General features: G+C 37.2%; 1 protein-coding gene across 5 annotated transcripts in view; it reads right to left on the reverse strand.

Annotated features, from left to right (window-relative positions):
- EFR3A (EFR3 homolog A) overlaps positions 1–21,218 on the reverse strand; it is a 77,959-nt gene that overhangs the window by 34,451 nt on the left and 22,290 nt on the right. For 3 of the 5 annotated variants that reach the window (XM_021542362.3, XM_021542363.3, XM_077782012.1), the window contains 6 exons: positions 20,747–20,823; positions 18,819–18,946; positions 17,328–17,478; positions 6,964–7,085; positions 5,107–5,256; positions 552–689 (listed from right to left, as the gene is read on the reverse strand). In XM_021542362.3, coding sequence (XP_021398037.1) covers positions 552–689; positions 5,107–5,256; positions 6,964–7,085; positions 17,328–17,478; positions 18,819–18,946; positions 20,747–20,823 — 766 coding nt within the window. Of the gene's footprint in view, positions 1–551; positions 690–5,106; positions 5,257–6,963; positions 7,086–17,327; positions 17,479–18,818; positions 18,947–20,746; positions 20,888–21,218 lie in introns of those variants that run through there. The other 2 variants (XM_021542365.3, XM_077782008.1) reach the window with 2 other exon arrangements.

Consider the following 21,218-nt stretch of genomic DNA (forward strand, 5'->3'; position numbering starts at 1 on the left):
GTGGTATCACTGAGTGTTAATACAAGAGGTATAATTTGTACTGCATTTTTGCGCATAATGTGCATACTGTGTGCATATCTGCCACTCATCCCTAAACGAGTTGTTAAAGATATTCATTGGAAAATATCAAAATAGGTCCTGGAAGAAAATGGCAGGAAAACATAAATTGTAACTTTATGGGGCACAGTATTCCTTTGTGATACTTGTACTTTACTTGGTTTGTCTATCCACTGATTGTAAGACTCATCTATGGGAAATCAATAGCCTGGATAAAGTATCATATTGGAAAAAAAAAAGGCCAGCTGAAGGAACAACTCACGTAAACTATTGTATTTCACTTGTAAAAATCAGTAAAGCAGGAAATGCATTCCTCCATAACTGCCTTCAAGTTTATAGATAGAGAAGAGAGAAGACAGATTAAAAGAGGGGCAATTTTTTTAAGAAATGTGAATGGAAACCTTTGAGTTGAAACGTAGGAAAAAATCTAATGCAACAGAATTGAAAATGAAATAAAGAAAACCTCTTAAGATCGTCCACAATTTTCAACTTACGCAAAAACTGGTCTGACAGCATTATTCATATTTCCATAGGTTGCTCGTCCCAGTAGTTCCCTGAAACAATTCTCAGCCAGCACAGAAGGATTTTCTTCTTTCACTCCTACTGTAGGAGAGGATGGGGGACCTGTTCTGCTGAAATAAGACAAAATGCATTGATTATATTACTGACTAATATTCACCTTTTCTTTACTGTATCCACCCTTATTATTAAACATTCATGAGTCACAATCTTGAACTAGGCAAGAACTGCATTTCAGATATGCATCAAACCAGAATTCTGAATAACATATTTTATTCTCTTATAGAAGGACCATAGATCATCATCTGTTCACTCAGTACTGATCACTGTATTAGTAAATATTTATATGGCAAACACAAAAGCTGCTAATATTCAATTAACTTGTTACCTACCACATTTTGACAAAACACTATGTATTGCTAATAATGAACAAAGGCTGTGAAACCACTAAAAAAAATTTAGACAGAATCTTAGTAATATTGCTCAGATTAATGATCTAATTCACCTGCCCACTACTGCATCCATACTGTGTGGGTGAGCATTAAATGAAATTGCAATAGTTCTGCACAAACAGATGACTTGTGAGTTGAAAAAAATGTCAATGAACTGATTAGAACATTATCACCTACATAGTTACCTCTAAATAGACAGTGCAAAAGTTGGTCACCCTCTACCTGAGTGTCTCCCATCATTACTATGGACAGAGCACTGCTGAGTCCCTCCCTATGGGCACCTTGGTGAACACAGATTTCAGAAAGAAAGCAAACAGCTCCCCTTGAGGTACTTCCATTATTTACCAAGAGTCACTGGACCTGCAAGTGGAAATCTTTTTTTTCCTCTCACAAAATACATTATAGGAACTTAAGTGAGGATTCATTCACTTACAATAACATTATGCATCTTTCATTTTGGACTGCAGAAACCAGTACACTAAACCCTTAAGTATAATTTCAGTTCTGCAGTGCAAGCTTGTGTGTTAAATACATTTGAAAGTGTCAACTAAGAGCATTCAGTTTGCTTAAGCATCATAAAAGCTTTAGAGCATTATAGAAAGTTGCAAATTGAAATATCAGTAGTCAAATAAACATGTTAACATCATAGTTGTAATATTACTTTTGATAGCAAAAGATTTTCTAGTGTTCCAATATTACTGTAATCTAAAATTGGCCATATGAAAATCCTGTTGCCTCTGGAAACATCAGTGTTTCAGAAGTTACTACAACAATGCTAGCTTGTCAGATTTTAGTAACAGAAGAGCCTCAGGAATTCTGTTAGATAAGGAAAAATAGTTTTAGAAGCGCAGCATGATTAGAATTTTAAAAGGTATACAATTTGTATGTAATCCACGAGTACCACAAAACTCCAGCTTTATCAACTCTGTGCCACCCATCCTCCCTTTTTTACCTTCCCCTGTACTGCCTGGACTCTGATCTAGGGAGACGGGCACCCTTCTCAGCCCTGAGAAGGTACAAGAGACAGTGTAGGACTGTCATTTCCAGTCCTGCTGGAACTGGAAAACTGCTGTTTTGACACAGATTCCCTAAAATACAAAAGCATTGCAAAGGTGAGTGTGTGGGGAGGAAGGACGAAAGCAGAAAGCACAGCACTCAGAGCCTAGCCTGTCTGAAAGAATTCCAGTTAAAATGAAGTAAAATAAATTATGTTTTAAGTGCTTGTATATGCAAACCTACAGAAGGTGACTTTTCAGCACTGCCTGGGAGTCTATTTTTAAATTAATCTTCCTATTATAAAATGTGACTCTTTGCATCAAAATGTCTAAAATTATCCTGTGTCATCAGTGGGAGTAACATTTTATTTGAACTTTAACAGCACCTACCTCAAGGTATTTCTCAGTAAGCATTCCTTGGGATTGCAGATCATAGACAATGAATATTGAATACTCTCTTTAGTTTTATAGGAAAGCATTGTACAGCCTCTTAAGTTTCTATATTCAAATGAGTATCTTACACTCATTTTGTTTCACTGACTTGGTTTTTACAGAAATATCAGAAAACCTCTGAGAAATCCAACTGCAACAGTTAAGAAAAAAACAGTAGTATTCCTCTGCAACCAAACCTTTTGTACTACCACAAAAGGGCTGAAAATGTGCTTTACAATGAAATGGGCAAGGACAACTCCCTTTAGCTGCTCTACTGGCTTTTTTGTAGGTAATCTCTATCAGAAGTAGCAACAAGGAACTGGAAGAAGGATGTGTTGAAGTACAGCAGTTTCCATAGCAAATACCTAATCACAGACTTAAACTAGCTCACAACAACTCAGCAACTTAAGCATGAGACTTCTTAAATGTCACATAGCCAGGACTGGCCAAAGATACGACAACACACATAAGTACAACTTAACCACCATTTCTGAGCGGAGTAGGAACAGGAATGTTTGACTATGGTTCACACACCCTGTAACTTTCCTCTGAAACAAAACATTATTATATGAACATTACAGATGTATCAGAAGGATCTGAAGTCAAGTTTACATTAAATGCTAGTGTCCCTCTGCCAGAAATAAGGCTGGTAGGTTTAGCTCCACAGTTATGAAGAATATGTCACAAAGTAAGGGAATTACTAATTTCATACATCCCTTCCCTACTTTGGAGATGCACATAAATAGATAAATACATAATGTCTGATAGGCACATAACTAGAATGTGCACTCAGATACATGAACAAATAATGACATCCACAAATACAATTATATTTTTAAAATGTCATTTAAATAGTAAATTATTGACTCCAGAAAGTGTCTCATCTTGTATGTACTCAAAAGAATCTTGAATTAAGCTGTGAAGTTCCACGAGCTAAAATTACATTGACTTCCAAGGTAAGTACCTACATTTATCTCAGCTTTAACCAAAAACAATTTTTCTTCTATGAATTTAAGTTTGGGATATTTTTTGGAATTTCTGCTCTTTCTCAAACCATGCTTTGTCTCCGTCTGCCAGAACAATATGCTTCCTACTCCTACACTTCAAGATGTCCCTGTGCTCCACAAATATGAAGTCACACATAAAATACAATGAGAAATTATCTGTAACATCATTAAGACCAGCAGGTAACAATTTAAGAACACTGTTTTCAGCTTTGCTGTCATATGCACATCATAAAAGGCCCCTTCTTACAATTTGGAAAATCATTAGTCTTTTTTTTTTCCATGTTCAATGTGCATTATAAGGCAAGTTTAAAGAACAACAGTTCAGAAATTTAAGTTGCTTTTTGACAGATTTGTTTTTCTACCACTATTATTGCGTTGCTCCACAGATGATAAAAATCATTCCTGCAGTACATATAAACTGATCCACTTTAAGTGGCTAATCCAAATCCTACTTCAGTCAGTTTTCCACCAGTAGTTAATTCACCTAAAGGAAAGTGTATGCTCAAGGGCACTGTAAAGAGTACCAAAGGAAAGGGCCCACCTGCAGTTAGAAGCCCTGTAAGACTAAGCAAAGGCAAACCACGCTCTCCTTGTTCAAACAGCAGCTTCAGAAACCTTTCTCTCTTACTCAGCTCACTCTTAAGACGTAAAATTCAAATGGATATTTCTATAAATATTGTGTGGGCCCTCAGTTAGATACAGTAAATAGATAAGGCATGAGCAGACAGGGGAACTATTGATTTTAGCTATTTGGTCTGAAAATTTGTTTTAGAGATGAGACAGGTACTGGCAGTCAGAAATAACACAAAAATAAAGTCAAGGAATTGAAAAATAAATGTCAAAACTTAAATAAAAAAAAGAGAAACTGACAGATCTAGGAAGCTGAGTGAAAGCATGAAAAGCTTCTTGTTATAGGAAGGCTGCTGAGCCTCTTAGAAGGCAAGTTTTGAAGCAGCCAGAATTGGACATGGAATTAATATTTCATTTGCTTGCACTGAAGTTTGTTTTATGGAAATTTCCCAGTGCTACCAATAAACAGTTTTTACACCTACACAGTGTTTAAACAGGGACGAAAAAAAAGGGACTTTTCAGTTGTAAGGTCACTGGCATCTCCTCAGCCTTAATTGTCACTTTGCAAATGTGGCAAGTAATATGCCTAGGAGTCACCAAAAGCAAAAAAGAGAATGTGATCTACCTATAAATAAAACTTTCATTCCTTACTCTAAGTACTTTTTTAGCCAGGACAAGCAGTTCTTACTAATGGCTAAAGGAATTAAAACCTCAATTTCTAAGAAATCTAAGTAGCAAAATCATTTCAGTCACCTAAAAGCCTTTGCTTACTCATCTCTGCATCTGATCCACTAAAACACAGAGTTTACGATTTTTATCAAGTCAAAATATGAATATATAATTTCTAGAATAACTTTTAGGCCAACAGAATCTTGAACAAGTGAATAAATGTGGTTGAAAAGATGTTAGGAAACATTAAGAACCATTATGCAAATCTATACTATCAATTTCAAGGAGCCCCAGCTGGTAAAGGTGAGTTGCTGCTTCCACTGAAAAGAAAAAGGATATCCATCATAAAAACTTAGCCTAGAGATTGCTTAAAAAAACCACACCAGTGACAAGGAATATAATTACCTGTCAATATCTTCTATTTTCTGCATATTGAAGAGCAGTGATGGCACTATCTTGTCCATGTGCTGAGGTTCCCATATAGTTGCTCGAAGCTCATCGTTAACTGCTTTTCGAACCACTCCCTGAATGCCCCTGATTCCAGCGATTCGGATCCTGAGGAAGGAAAGGAGGAGTTACTGAAGCTGAGCAATACAGCATCTCCCAGCAGGGCTCTGGGCAGCAGAAATTAAGTACTGTGGAATTCCAGTAGGCTCTCACAACCAGCAACTGGGAAAACTGGCCAACCATTAAGATTGCCTGTGCTTTCTTTGAACACCTTTAAAGCCAGTAAGGAAGCTGACAAAACAAACAACTGAACAGAAGATGGACTGTAAGAATAAAGCTGACACTACTCAATGAAGACTCAAATTTTGTACATCATGTCTGACAAAAGTCCCCTGGATAAAACCCACCAACTCTACCCAATCTACCACCCATCAATTAAAACTTCACACAATATCAGCCTCTTCCAGAGCTGAATAAAAATGAGAAACTACCACAACACAACAGAAGTAGTATCTAGCACAGCCATGTGATTGCGCCATTAGAAGTTGTAATTAAGGCTATGGATTAGTCAGAAAAGATCTTCAAAGATTTCTGAAAGATACACAAGATGGAAAGCAAAGGATAATTCTGTCTACTTCAGTCTAATGGACAAAAGGAACCACCACTTTATTTTAAAACCATTTGACTGAAATCAACTGGGAACTAACCAACAACAATGAAAAAATAAAAATAAAAAATTACATCAGTTCAAAAAAAGGACTTGGTCTAGCCACTAGCTATTGCAATCATTTTATTAAACAAAAATAGCTTGCAGGAGAATCTGTTCAATGACATGAATAACAAAATACTATTTTTTGAACTGATAATAGCAAACTGTCCATTATAATAAAGGGTAGGAAGAGAATTTACTTACTGAAAACAAGTAGAAGCTAGTACATCTATCAAATGAAGTACAAGCCTCATTAAAATTTTTAATTATTTCTCTTAAAATCCACCCCTCATGTTTTAAATATTGATTCAAGTATGGACAACACTTAACAAGCCCTTACTCAGTCAAATTCGCTGAATTAAAACATTTCTAAGATGAACTACAGAGGTAACCAAGTTCTCCAGTAATAACCAAGTAATTATTTTTGTTTGGATTTTAATTTGTAAATACCTAAATCAATAGCTGCTTATATCTTAGCTATTTCTGAATGAGGTTTTGTGCATTCAAGATGAACACGATTTCATTCAAGATCTTCTGAGATAGTTTCAATAGGATTACACACAAAGTAGGAGAGAAGAGGGATGTACAAACAAGGAGGAAAAACTGCTGCTGGGAAGGACACATCATTCAGGGGGAGTGGCAGGAAAACAAACTGTGGCACTTACATAAGAATGGGAAAAATAGAATTCCCATTCATGGAGGCTCTTGAGTTTGACACACACAAGCATATTTCAGACATTTCAGAAATCACAGTTTTAATGAGTAATTCTCAAAGAACAGACTTAATATATGCTTCTGCTTTTCATATAGGTAGCCTCGTTAATATCTCAAGAAAGTTATGAACTCGTGCATTTACAATAATAAGTGGTACCTTTCTGGAGAAAATCCACAAAATCTAACACGCATTATTAAGGCAAAATTACACCTAAATATCCTAGGAGTTCTAGCTACCTAAGATTTGCAATATTCAGTGCTACTCAAAAAGTCAGACTGTCATTTTCTTCATATGGAGTGAATTAGTCCAATAAACACCCTAATAAAAGCTGTATTACAGACAGTATTAATGTGTCAACAGTTTTCAGTAATTCCTGTAGAATGACACTTACTCATTTTGTATTTCTGGATCGGGGTCACAGGAATGACACATGGCACTGAACCGGGACACAAAGAAGTCATAGCGTCTGTGATATGAAGGTGTGTCTTCTTCAATATTGGCAAATTTGACAAACTGGAAAAATGAAATACATTTAAAACAACTGTTAATATCAATTTTCTAAAATAGAATAATGAGTAAAGCTTAATTTAAGCTTAATTTAACAAGTAACATGAAGTAACTGCATTAAGAACCCAATTTTGATAACACTTTAGAACTACAGCGAATTAAAATCTCAATAGGAGGGTTTCCTTTTTAGAGTCTTCCCACAAGAACTTCATTTAGATAGCTATGGAAGTGTGAAACTGTATGAAATGCAACATAGCATGCACTATGGAAACATCTAACAATCTAACATTTGAACAGGAGTTGTCAACTGACAGAATCACTTAGATTGGGAAAGACCCTTAGGATCATCAGGTCCAACCATTTCCCTAACACTGTCAAGTCCACCACTAAACCTTGTTTTACATAACTCCAGAGATGGTGACTCAGCCACTTGCCCAGGCAGCCTGTTTCAATGGTGATAACTCCTTCAGACAAGAAATTTTCCCTAATATTCAGTCTAAACCTCCCTTCACAGAACTTGAAGCCATTTCCTGTTGTCCTTACTCTTTCAGCTTGAGAGGAAAGCCTGACACCTACCGGAAACCAGGCAACCCCCGATGGCAAGAAATTATGATGTCTGGCTGTAGATCTGAAGGCTGGCTTTATTAAAACTATACAATTACATTAAAATACTATTTAAAGAGATACTATCCTATTCTACGTACTTACTTCTAACTTACCTAACTACAAACTTGTGACTCTCTGCTGAGAGTCTGAGATACAGCTGGATCCGATTGGTCATTGAACCCAAACAACCTTCACCAGAATCCAATCAAGCAATCACTTCAGGTAAACAATCTCCATACCAAATTCCACATGGGGAAAAAAAGAAGCAGAGATAAAATTGTTTTCTCTTCTTTTCTCTGTGCTTCTCCTGAGAGACAGAATTGTGTCTCTCTGTACAGAGAATGTGAATGTCACAGACACCTATCCTGCTACATGCTCTCTCAGGCAGTTGTAGAGAGCAGCCCAAGCAATCAAACACAATCCTGTCACTACCAGGTTACCTAGCAACATTCTGAGGTACCAAATTCAATGGAAATGAACTTGGAGGCATTCTGTCAATTCTATCTTGACAAAAAGGAAAAAGGAGGAGTCGGGCAATTATAATACAGTCAACTCTAGTCCATTCACAGAAAAACACTAAAAAAATGTCAATTTGCCAACATCTAAAATGTCTCAAAGAGGTAAGTAACAGTCAACATGGATTTGTCAAGAACAAATCGCAGCAATCTGTCTTATTCCTACAAGTAAATAACTTTTGTGAATCCAGATGAAGCAGCATCTGTCAAAACTTCAGTGATACTTCTGACAAAAAATACACAAAATTCTTAAAGGAAAGCTAGAAAAACACTGTCAAAAGAACACTTCCCGTAACAGAGTGTCGTGGTTTGACACGGAAAGATAATTTTTCCCGGAAGGAAGAGGTCAATTTAGATATTGACCAAGTGAAAGTAGACACGCCTCTGAGAACACAGAGGGGTTGAAAGCAGAATTCCCAGGGGAACTCGCTCTCTTTAGTTCCAGTCAGCGTGCAGTGCAAACCTCCCCTGCCCAGCCACGAGCTGGGTGGGGAGGGGAAGCCCCATGGCCTGAGAAAGGTAGGCCGAAAGCCCCAAGGGTGGTGAAAGGACTGGAACCGGGCTGGCCCCTGCAGATGGAAGGGTGGAAGAAATCTGGGATGTCTCCATTTCCCCCCCTCAGAGTTCCTCTCCCGAGAGGGAGAGAGAAAGCTGCAAGGAAGGAGGAGCGGGGGGAGCTGCTGCAAAGTGCCCAGTTGTGTGGGAGTTGCTGGATGTCCGGGCATCGAGCCATCCTGGGAGTTCGGACTTTTAACCCTTCCTTGAGAAATGAAAGCTTTGTGAATTTTCCTTTCCCCTCCTCGGTTTGAAAGAGAAGAAGAGGGACACCTTGGACCCTGGGATGGGATGTTGGAAGGAGGAATTCTGGATGGGAGGGGGACAAGGAGTGGCTTTTGGCTGGACTTTTCCATGTTAGCCACAACCTGAACCAATCTTCTCCTTCAAGAGGGACTGTGTTTTGGGAGGATGCCAGTGAGTCAAGAGACCTGCTTCAGCTGGGAAAAAAGACAAAAGTGGAGTGAGCAGAGAAAAGGTTAGGGGGTTTGTGGTGGTGCCCCCTTGCCCTGGAAAGGAAAGAGAAGAGAAGAAGATCTCTGTTCTTGAGCCCTCGGCCCCAGGGGAAAATGGGGGGGACTGTGTTCCCAAACAATGAAAAACTGAACTGTTGTTTTCTCCCCTCTTGGCAGGGCATCCTTGAAAGGAAAAATCCTAAAGGCAGTCTGACCATCCATGCATTGGTGGTGAGAGCACTGTGCATGGAAAGGAGAAAGGTCACCATGGCAAACTTTTTCTCCGGGCGGTGCCATGTGTGACATGGAAACACAGGATGTGGAGCTGTGTTTCTTGGGGGGGGGTCTGTGGCACAGGAGAGACTCTGTTCCCTCGATGGACTGAGTGTCGATTGTTTGGAGGGTGGAAACCTGATTGGGGTCCAGATTGTGTCTCACTGTGGTTTGTTGGAGTTGGGTGGTGGGGGGGAGGAATGGTTTGCAAGGTTTTCATTTTGATCTTTGTGTGGTTTTTTTCCCTTCTTTAGTTTTCTCTTTTCTTTTGTAGTGGTAGTTTAATAAAGTTTTTTTTCCTGTTATTAAGCTTGGGCCTGCTTTGCTCTATTCTAGATTCCACTTCACAGCATTCAAGGTAGGGATCACATTTTCATGGGGGCACTGGCATTGTGCCAGTGTCAAACCATGACACAGAGATGTACAAGAGTTTGGCAAAAATAAGGAACACTTGTAAATCATCACAGTACAAAAATATGGTTTGAGCTTCACTAGAGACTTAGATGAGCAGACTGGACTCATTGAATTTGCAAAGAACAGTAAGCTGGCCAGAGTTGCAGGCACATTTGATTTGATGTCTAGTTTTTGAGCAATTGGAAATAGGATCTGAAAAACCAAGGAAGCAATTTGGGAATGGTTAATGCAAACCAACATTTTAGCCACAACAGCTGAATGAAGAAAAGAAATTTAGTCAATGCCAATATAATGGCATGGAAAAGAGAATAATATACTAAGATACATCTGCATTACTCATGGCACCTATGAAGAAACTTTTTCCATCTAACTGGGCCAAATAAGCCCTTAAATGAAGTGGTGCATCCACTTGAAACATCACAGCCTAAAATGGTGAATAACTGATACAGCTCTCCAACTATTCAAGAGATGGACAAAGCTTTAGATAAACATCTGTAAAAGAAGAATGAAATACACTAAATTACCTAGACTACAGCTGCCTAAAAGGTATCAGTCTTAAAAGGTACAGAAGACAGCTATAAAAACATAATAAATTGTTTTCTTTGTCCAATGGTAATAAGCACAGCAATAATAGACTTATATTCAAGCAAAGTCTAAGTCAGCCATTAAAACTCCTCCTTTCTAAAGCAAGCAGACTGCCTAAAGACCTTTTGGATCCTCCATCAGCGACAGTTCTAAGAACAGACTACAGAGGGAAATAAAAAACAAAAGAAAACATTGTCAGGAAAGGTCAAACACCGTGCTGGTTCTGCCCTGAAGCGGAGTGATGTTCTATTAAGATCCCTCTGCTTTTACTCACACCATTTTTATCAATTCCTAAGCACAGGCTGAGGCATTTCCTTTGTATTTTTCATGATGTAAAACCTGCTTTCATCAGCACATTACCCACAGACATCAGACAAGCCCAAAGCAATTGAGCATAATCTACAGCACACTGATTTGTGGAGGGTTTGAGGTTTTCAAGCTGGAAGTGAAAGCTGTGAATTTCAGAAAAAAAAAAACCTACAATTTTTTTTCCTACTCTTTTGTTTAGTGTTTTTTTCTGTTTTATCTAGAACACTTATCCCTTTCAGCTCCACTATCAGTTCACCCTCTCAAAGCTACAGGAACATACAGTAGTTCATAAAACTACATTCTCAGCTGTTACTGAGAATGGAGCAAAACTGTACAGTACAAGTCCATTTTACAAGTCCTGTTAGGAATATCCTGTACGTCAGGTAGTAAAAAAGTCACAGAAGTCAAAATCTAATTCTGTATGTTTCACTGCCACAGACTGAAAGACAATCTACAAACAGCACCCATATGTTTTCCCCAACAGAGTAAGTTATAAAAATGATCATTTCCTTCCCAAGAGACCCTGGCAAATGCTTCATATATACTGTGGCTCCCTAGTTTGTTTCATGGAACTGTTAGTAGCAAAACAGAAATAGATTTTTTTTTCAGACAAGAATTGCATTAGTCCTTACATCTCAATAAGGCATGAAGACTAAGGATTTAATAAACACTCAAACAATATTATCTTAATATTTTTCAGACATTTGAGTACTCAAGTCTACAAATGCTTACCCAGAAAACCTCCATAAAAGCATGAAAATGAATGGAAACAATGTCTGAAGAAGACAGAGCACTGTGGGAGTGGTTGTGAGAGTGAGAACATTAATTGGTAATTAATAATGTTGGTAATTCATGTTGCATTTAGTATCAGCCTTTAATATTATTATTATCTGAAGTACTAATTATTTGATTGACAGGATCTCCCAACAGGAACGCTTAATACACTCTAGTAAACTGTTTTGCTAGCAGAGAAATTTATTGTACCAAGAAACTGCTTTGTAAGAACAAATGATGAATTTAGGTCAAGGAAGTGCCAGGGCCTCCCTCATTCTCAGTAGTTCTCCTGTATCAGGATGCAGCTTTGCAGCAGGGACACAAACACATGAAAATCACACCTTTCAAAACAGCATGCACAGTAAGAGATCCAGAAAGGGCAAAGGTTTTTTAATGTCTTCTTGTTTATAACAAAACAATTTCACCCATTGAACATACAGCATTTCTGAAGCATAATCCAGGATTAGCATTCATATGACTGAGCATTTAGGCCACAGGAAAGCTGTCTGTGGTAACAGTTTTGAGCTGTGCATTGTCATCCAGTAAAGTGTAAAATACCGTTCCATCACAGAAATTTTAAGTTTTTACAGTAGACATCAGTCTGTACTTTGCAGTGGTGGTGTTGTTATTGTTGTTAAAGGATATTTTACTCCTAAGCACGTATTTTCAAACAAACTTTAAATATAACAATTATTCAACCTAAAAAAGGATAAAACTCTTATGAAAGTCCAAGCACTTGCCTAAGAATTATTTACAAAGCTTTTATAGATTTAAACATGTCATTCAGTCACCGTAAATTCTTTCAAGTATCCAATGGTAACTTACTGAAGTTTTTTACCAATACAAGCATCTTCTATATTTCACAATACAGAATACATTGGTAGTACCTTATTTCCATTTATTTTGAAACCAATAAAATTCAATCAGTGTAAAAACATATAAATCTATCACAAAGTAAAGAAATGTATTATATATTCAGAAGCTGTTTGTTCCAGACTGAGTAGAGACATTTGGACCATATTACCAGCGAAAGAGAGATTGTGCAAGCCCTGTAAATAAATCCTACAAATTATCAAGGACAAAATTTCTTCTAAGCATTTATGTTGTTTTATCACTATTAGGTAGCAAGTATATTAGGAGAAAAACTCTAACTTTTAATGGTCCCTGGATGACTTTAAAGAAGGTCAGTTTTATTCAATAATAATCACCATGCATCATATTTGAGTTTGAATTATGTTACTTGAAATATCTCCCTGTAAGAACACTAGGCTCAACCTGAGAATTTTTTTTTTTCATATCTGAGCTCCCCAGTCTGTCTTCTGCAGCCTGCATTTTTCTCTTGTTTCAAACACAGAGTGCTGATACTGGCAGTTAGCACCTTTCATAGGCCAAAGTACTGTATTTCATTATTACGAAACTGTCACATGGGAAGTCATGATCTCCTATAAACGTCAAACTTTTACAAACCACACAGTACAACCTTAATGAGAAGTGTGAATGTTCTGTATGCACTACAGCAAACAAATGCCAGAAGGACAGCGCTTCAATTTTCCTAAAGAGAAAAGCTTCAAACACTGGATACATTAACTTGACACTGGATACATTAACTTTAAAAGACTGTTTGAAAAAAATCACAAGGTTCTCAGCAATGAAAACTGGTAATTTAGCTATTTAGTAATACCTGGGGTCACCTGACACTTTCAGTTTTATTAGAATAGGATGGATAATTTCACATTCAATTTTAGTTTGAGCCCCTTGGATAAAAATTCTTTTGCTCATCACATTTTGTTACAGCTGTGTAACAAAATCAGCAATGGAATGTTGGCTTACAGGGCCACAGTAGTGTAGCCATGGAACTGCAAAACCAGAGAGCACAAGTATGGGTGGAGGAAGAAACTTAATTTGTGAGTGACCCTAAAAGACTTAAATTCTAGCAGATGCAGACACATAATTTCTAACATAATTTAATAACCCAGAGGATGAGAAAGAGTGCTGTGTGTTAATCTGTCTCCCCGAGATTTAAACCCTATTAAAAAGACAAAGGAGGCCTCCTAGAAAAGGAATTGTTCCATTGTGCATTAAATCACCACCAGCACATAATTCTGTATTGGTACATGGAATGAAATAAGCATCCTGCAATAAGGCTAAGTTTCCATTGCCTACTTCCAGATGAGCAAGCTGCAGACAAGGCAAACAAGTACTCTGCTGGGAATATTAACTCTGACATAGCTTAGTTTCAAAGTGTTAACATTTTATACTATTTTTACATACATATGCACTTAATTCTGCCCAAACAAACTGCTTTTATAAACCAACACTAACAAATATGAAAGTCTTGTCTCAGGCACCGGTTAATCACTTTTCCACGTGGGAGTCTGTTTATCTTCCTTTAAATTACAAATTATGACAACCAGCAATAACAGCAACCTTCTCATGCACAGGAAGCTCAACACTGTCACTGGTGGGATCATTACTTCACTGCTCCTACAAAGAAACTGCCTTTATAAAAGGAAGCACCCAATCAACTAAAGAAGCATTTGTGGTAGGTAACTAAAATGTGGCAATATTGGGTTCCACATATTATCTGCTATTTTGCACACGAAACCCCAATATCTTACTGACAAAATACAAATAATTCATAATTCACCCCATCAGAATTCCAAATTAGCTTAAAATGTTTTGTATTTAACTGAGTCTTGTAAATATGGATTAAGATGAAAGTTTTACTAAATTATGTATCCAATTGCTCTTGACCAGCCACCCACTAAAGAAATTTTCTGAACCTTCTTTAAAAACTTTAGAAATAGACATAAACTGGATATAGATTAGTAGATATAAGTTGGATCTTTTATTCAAAAAAATTTTGACCACAACATGGAAGATTTTAAAGCTTGTCAATTCTATCCTAGTAATAAACACTACAGACCTAAGCAATACATTTAATTCTTTGTACATGAGCAATGGAGATGCTTTTCATGATACTCAGTTACTGAAATTCTACAAGAAAATTAGAGAGAGAAATACAGTATTGTCATAAATTTCTAAGGAAAAGCTTATTGCACTCAGTCTTCAGATCCTTAATGCATAAGCCAAGGAGATACCACTTTTTCCCACCACATTTTTTCAGTTTCCTGACCAGCATATGCTATCCTAGCACATGGTCTATAGAAACATCTTCCATGCTAGAAAAGCTATTTTTAACCTCACAGACATTAGCAATTAGAAATTTGGCCTATATAAAAAAAATCCCAACACCTATTCATTATATCCACTATTGATTTTTACCGTTTTTAAGTATCTGCCTTATATAAATAGATTTACAATTATGTTATTAAAAAAAAATTAAAAACACTTGCTGTAGGAAATAAGTTAACATAATTTATAGATGCAATATATAAATGCAACAAATTAATTATATGTAAACTGAAGATCAGGCTTGAATATGCATAAATAAACCCAAACAATTATTTATCTAGTCATCTTCAGGTTTGCTTTTCAAAAACAAATTGGCTTTTTATCATACATTAAATGAAATTTAAATTCCAAAATTAATTTAAGATGACATCTAAGTGAAAATTTCATTTTTTTCCCTAAAATATAGGGCACACCAAGTAGAGTAAGTTCTGCATCCAAAACCAAATACCTGGAAGTCAACAAAACACAATCAGGAAGCTGTGGGAGCTTCCATATCTTTCCAACTACATCTTTCTAAATACATCTTTAAACTACTCAAAGATGTTCTGTACAGAGATTTGCTTCATTTGAAACCCTTTTAACCCATCACAAGAGTCTCTGCAGCTGAAGCAAAATCTGTGAGGATGAAAAACCCTACAGCTCAAGTAAAGAGGTTTGAATTTTACTTCAAAGACATTCCTGCTTTTCTATCTCAATGAAGCTTTGGATAGGAAAGAATCAAAATCTACTTAGAGCCATAATCATACTCCATATATTTTAAATGTAAGCAGACTATAAATTTGTAGGGGCCTTAAACTGAGTTTCCTAAAAATATTATGTAAAATTTTCCAAAGGTTGCCTGACTTTTCACCAGTTTAAACACATTTACTTCATATACAACCCATTCTTCTCTTCTAGACAATACCAGTTTGCACTCAAAAGTGATTCATCAGCAAAAGCACATGACGTTATTATTCAGTCACCAGACCAGCTCATCTTACTTTTTGGGTTTTGTTTATTTACTTATGGAAAAGAGAAAAAAGGTTGACTATGATAGTAAACTTTCTTCATTAATCTAACAAAATTTATTTAAGAACACAGTAAGGCAGTGCCCTTGGTAACAGACAAGCTGTTACCCTCGTTTTTTCCAAGTCAATACAAATAGTCTTGTATCCTTCGTCTTCATTAACTCTAGAATGCATATAGTGAAATTAGCAGAGTTAGGCTAAAATAATGTCTTGGAATGATGTTGAAGTGCCATAAAAATTCTCTCTCCTCATAGAGTTTCTCCTCTCATTTAGGGAAACCTTTTTTTTTGTGAGTTTTATAGAAGACGAACACAAATTATCTCCTAATTAAGGAAGTCCATTAATCTCCTTTACTCACAAAACACTTAGGAACCAACAGGAATATCAAACAGATTACCCTAAATGGAGTCCTGTTCAGTAATATGCATTTTGAAGTGACATATGCCTTGTACATCACAGTGGAGGCTGGCACTAACCACTGATTGTAAACAACTGGAAAGTGATGCACACCTTGCCATTTGGCAGCCTAGGAAACAAGTTCCAAAGTAATTTCCCTAAAAGGACTTGCCCAGGTATTATTATACAAACACATCAAAAGAAGCAGGATCGCCTGGCTCAATGATATTTAAATAAATAAATAAAATTTTATATGTACAATGAGATATAGATCTTGTTATCCTCAGTAATGCTGCCCTCGTAGTGGGGAAACAAGGGTACACTTATGCCCCACATTACAGCAAAACTCTGTTTCACCATAACAAGAAATTCTGCCCTGGGGTAACATCAGTTTACTGTCTTCCTCCTGTCTTCCTGAACTGCAACTCCATTGAATTTCATCAGCTGGGAACCAAATCCAAAAGCCCAACACCTTTACTGATTCCACAAAGAAATCCCCCACTGTTAGCAACAGCAACAATTTACACGAAAAGCAAGTACTCTGTACTCATGTAAAGGCAGTAACTCTAAGCAGTCCACATCACAATCCTGGAATTTATGAGATACCAATTCTACCAGCTGGAAAATAGTGGTTAGAAGGCAAGTATGACAGAGCTATACCCTTGATTGTACCCATCACTCTAATTGGAAAATCAGATCTCTAAATCTTCATTTTAACACTTTTAGTTATGTTCTTCAAGCCTGGATCTGAAATATTTAAACTGATAAGAGGATGAGGTTGCAATACTCAGAGCTTTTCAGCTAACAAGAATCTTTCTGTTTAGCTCAAGCTGCCAGACAACAAAACACTGTCTTACCTACATACTGGCTCCAGGAGGGCTGCTTAAAGATTCAAAACATGAACTCACAGCACAGCTTTCCTGTTCCTTCCAGGATTATTTTTGGACAGAATGAGTCCAGATATCAAAAGAATTTGGAATACTGAAGGGAAACAGTTTATCTGCCTCCAGCTGGTATCTGCTCTGTCTTTAGGCACAAAGGATACACCCTGCTACATGCAGCATCTTTCAAGTGATGAGAACTTGAACACCCTTTAAGACTTCTCTAACTACTTTCCCAAGCAAAGATATACTCTGATTTGATTCAGCATCTGAGCTTACTTACAGAATTAGTGCCAAGGACTTGCAGCTTTGGTTCGCCTGATTCCAGAAGCTTGGCCACCATATGAAGGAAACTTTCGACAAATGGTTTTATGCTTTGAGAATGGCAGGCCATTAGAAGTTGGTCCAGTGCCTCCATGGCAATTAAAACATAACTGAAAATTAATTACAGACACATAAAAATGTATTACATTTATCATGAACTCAACTAATGTAACTTACAATCTTACCACAAAAAACAGAAAAGAAAGAATGGAAGGTGCATATTTCCCACTGCATAAAAATGACACTTGGAGCTATTTTCTACATCCATATTTTCTCTCTTTTTTTCTTTTTTTGAGGAGGAGATGGGGTGGTGTAGGAGGGAGAGAAGTATAGAATTAAGTGCTGGCTATTTACCCTTTCTATAAAGTTATAGAAACAGATTTGGATGTCATGAACGCCAAAAAATGGTGGTCTGTGATGGATATTGCTTTTCTTTAAGAATTCCTGATACTTCTTAGACTTGCTATTTCTCACTTAAATATTTGATTTAGCCAAAAGGGCTGAAAAGAAAGATAATGCTGTTTTCCTATATCCTGACTGACATTCAAGGGTGTACTTGGCTTACACAGCCAGGTTGTGTCAGCAAGGGGCTGTGGGGGTGGTTTCTAGCAGAAACCAGGGCAGACATAGCCAGGTCCAAGACCAACCCCTCACTTCCCAAACCTGAGCCCCTCAAGGACCCTGGAAGTGCCCACAGGTAAGCAGATATCCACAGTGCAGAGCATGGAGGACCCCCTGCTGGAGCAGGTGGATGTGCCTTGAAGGAAACTGCTGCCCACAGCAAGGCCCTGCTGGAACAGGCTTCTGGCAGCCCCATGGCTGTTCACAGCAGAGGAGCCCCGCACAGGAGTTTTTCTGGCAGGATCTGTGACCCCATGGGGGACCCACACTGGAGCAGCCTGTTCCTGAAGGGCTGCACCCTGAAGAAAGAAGCCATGCCAGAGCAGTTCTTAAAGGATTGCCTACAAGGACAGACCCAAGGCCAGGGCAGGGTACGAGTGTGAGGAAGAAGGAGCAGGAGACACAGGATGGTACAAGCTGACGACAGTCCCCAGTCCTAATCTGCACTGCTTGGTGGGGGTGGAGGCAATGGGCTGGGGAGTGAAGTTGAGCCTGGGAAGAAAGGTGGCTAGAGGAAAGATGTTCTTAAGCTCTGCTTTAATTTCTCATTATCTTATTTTGTCATTATTTGGAAGTAATTAAATCATTCCTCCCCAAGTTAAGTCACTCAGTTCCACCATGGGGAAAAAGCATGAACTTTCCATTTTATTTTCTTCTCCATGAAGCTGAGCAGCAGGAGTGAGAGCAGTTGGATGGGCAGTTGGCAATCAGACAAGGTTAACTGACCACAAAGGGACTGGGTCTGTCTGGATTTCCAGACTTGATCAGAACAAACATGATGAAATTCCATGACTCATTAGCATCTATTTTTCATGACTTCTCTCCTTACCCATAGCGATGTCTGGCCACATCCCTGGTCAGTCTTTCTGCCAGGTAAGCCCCAATTCGATCCAGCTTCTCTGGTGCAGAAACTGCATAGAAAGTCAGTTTCTCCATGTCGGCTTTAACAAGACCATCCTAGAAAGAGAAATACAAAATTGAAAATTAAAGAGTTCATAGGAAATACAAAGCTTTCCAAGTACTTTTCTTTTTTTCTAGTTAACATTTAAAGATCAGAGTCTTATAGATGGAAATAAGCTATTGAAAAAAAAACCCAAACTACTGAGCAAAATTGCCATAAACTTAGCTGCAAAATTCAGCAACATGAAACAACTAAAATATTTTTAAATGGGTATTCTAAGAGAAGGTACGTAGTGAGATATGTGACCAGTTCTAAGACACACTTCTTTCCTAATAGCACAATGTAATTTTTTTCTCTTCCCATCCCCCCACAAAGTATATTCAATGCATAGTTTTGATAAAATATACAAACAAGATTGTAGTTTAAATATTTAATATTGTAGTTTAAATGTTTTACTTCTTCAGTGTCAGATATTGAACAAGGCTGACCCCCAGGCATCTCAGGGCTAATTGTCAGAACAAGATCAAAGATTAAGATATTAGTTCCAATATGAACACAGATCTGCTCAGATGAGGTTATAATCATCTGTATCTGTTTACCTGTAATTATCAGGTAAACAAGATAAGGCTTTTTGTATTTTTTTCTTGAAGTTCATAAAAACATTTATTTTGCAAATAAATTACATAAAAGCTTCTAAGACGTTCATTATTGATTAATGAATTTTATCAAGCAAATCTTCTGATGGTATAGAGAAGGTCTGCAAATCAAGGGAAACATTATGAACTGGCCTGTGTCCTCCAGTGACCCAATGAATACTAACCAAAGCAGAGACGAAGAAGTGCCAGCTCAGAGCTACTGAGTCAGATTTAAATTAAAACACTACAGCTGTAGCATTTCCAGGTGTTTCTACACCTGTATCAAAAACTATATTAGAAAACAATAACTATATTAGAAAACTATAAAACCATACTCTTCCATGCACTCAATATACTGTATTCACAGAAAACATTTCCTGTAAAGCCAGTATTATGCACTTACATAATACCTGGCACTCAGTACAACATAATTTAAAAAAAAGCCAACATACTTTGTAAACATATAAGCCAAATATTAAGTAAATACTGACTGTGCTGCTTACTTCTACAATAACAAAAGACATAAAAATTTGGTAACACACTTAAAAATACAGAGCAGCAGGAACATAAGCTCTTGATCAGTCTGAACTGTCAAATGATTATGTATAGACACATGCATTCCTCCATGGTAAAGAGAAGTTATTTATTTTCACAAAGAGTGAGAGTTAGGCTTTAATATAGCTCCAAGACTGATACAGTAAAATAAAGAAATAAAATTGTAGATGAGTATCTGGAAAAATTTGTAAAAAATACCAGAAAAACCTTTTTGGGTCACAACAGCCTACCAGAACTATAAAAATGCTCACAGTCAGTAAGTCAAGAGTTAAAAAATTAAAATCCTGTAGAAAACCAGTAAATGTTCACATATGCAACCACAAGAAAGCAATTGTTTGTGGTTCTAAAGAGTGATGAAGTGCTACCTCTGCAGCAGAATATCTTGTTTAATGAAACCTCTGTTTCTCTGAGCAAAACATACAATTTTTATTCTTCAGTGTGCATCCCTGCTTTGGAAATGGAATTAGACCAGATGATCTCCATGGATCTCTCTCCAGATAAACTATTCTACTAATCTCTCTTAAAGCTATTAAGCGCTAAAGCAGAATTTATGGTAAAATATTAAAAGATAAAAGAAAAAAGTAAATTTTAAAAAATTGCTAAAGCACAAGGTATATCACAGATTTTCAAACACCAATCCCTTAAAATTTTTCAGTCATTACTCACTTTTGGATCTTCAGGAAATATGTTGTCTACCAGACGCTTGTAGCGAGGTCGCAGCGCAGCACAGCAGCAGCAAACTCCTGCAGAGAGATTTACCCAACGGGATTTAGGATGCAGTTCTAGGGACTCATTTGAAGGGACAAGCTGACAAGCATGGAGGAAGAAGATAACACTGTTTTCAGCTTGCTGAATTATCAGCAATAAAGCAAAACCAAGGGAGTTGAAAGTAAGTACAATTCAAAGAAGCAAAACGACTATCACACTGCAATACATGAGAAAATATGCAAGGATCTCGAGTACTGGAAATGCACCTGCCACCCATACTTAAAAACATGCAGAAAAGTCAAGGCATTTTAAAATTGAGTCATATTAAAACCAAAGCTACTTCATTTGCACGTTAATCGTCATTCTGAATGACTGTTTCAAAATACCCAAATGTGCATTACTCTAAAAAAAAAAAAAAAAAAACAAAAAT

This window comes from Lonchura striata, chromosome 1 (genome assembly GCF_046129695.1).
Source record: "Lonchura striata isolate bLonStr1 chromosome 1, bLonStr1.mat, whole genome shotgun sequence".
NCBI classification, from domain to species: Eukaryota; Metazoa; Chordata; class Aves; order Passeriformes; family Estrildidae; genus Lonchura; species Lonchura striata.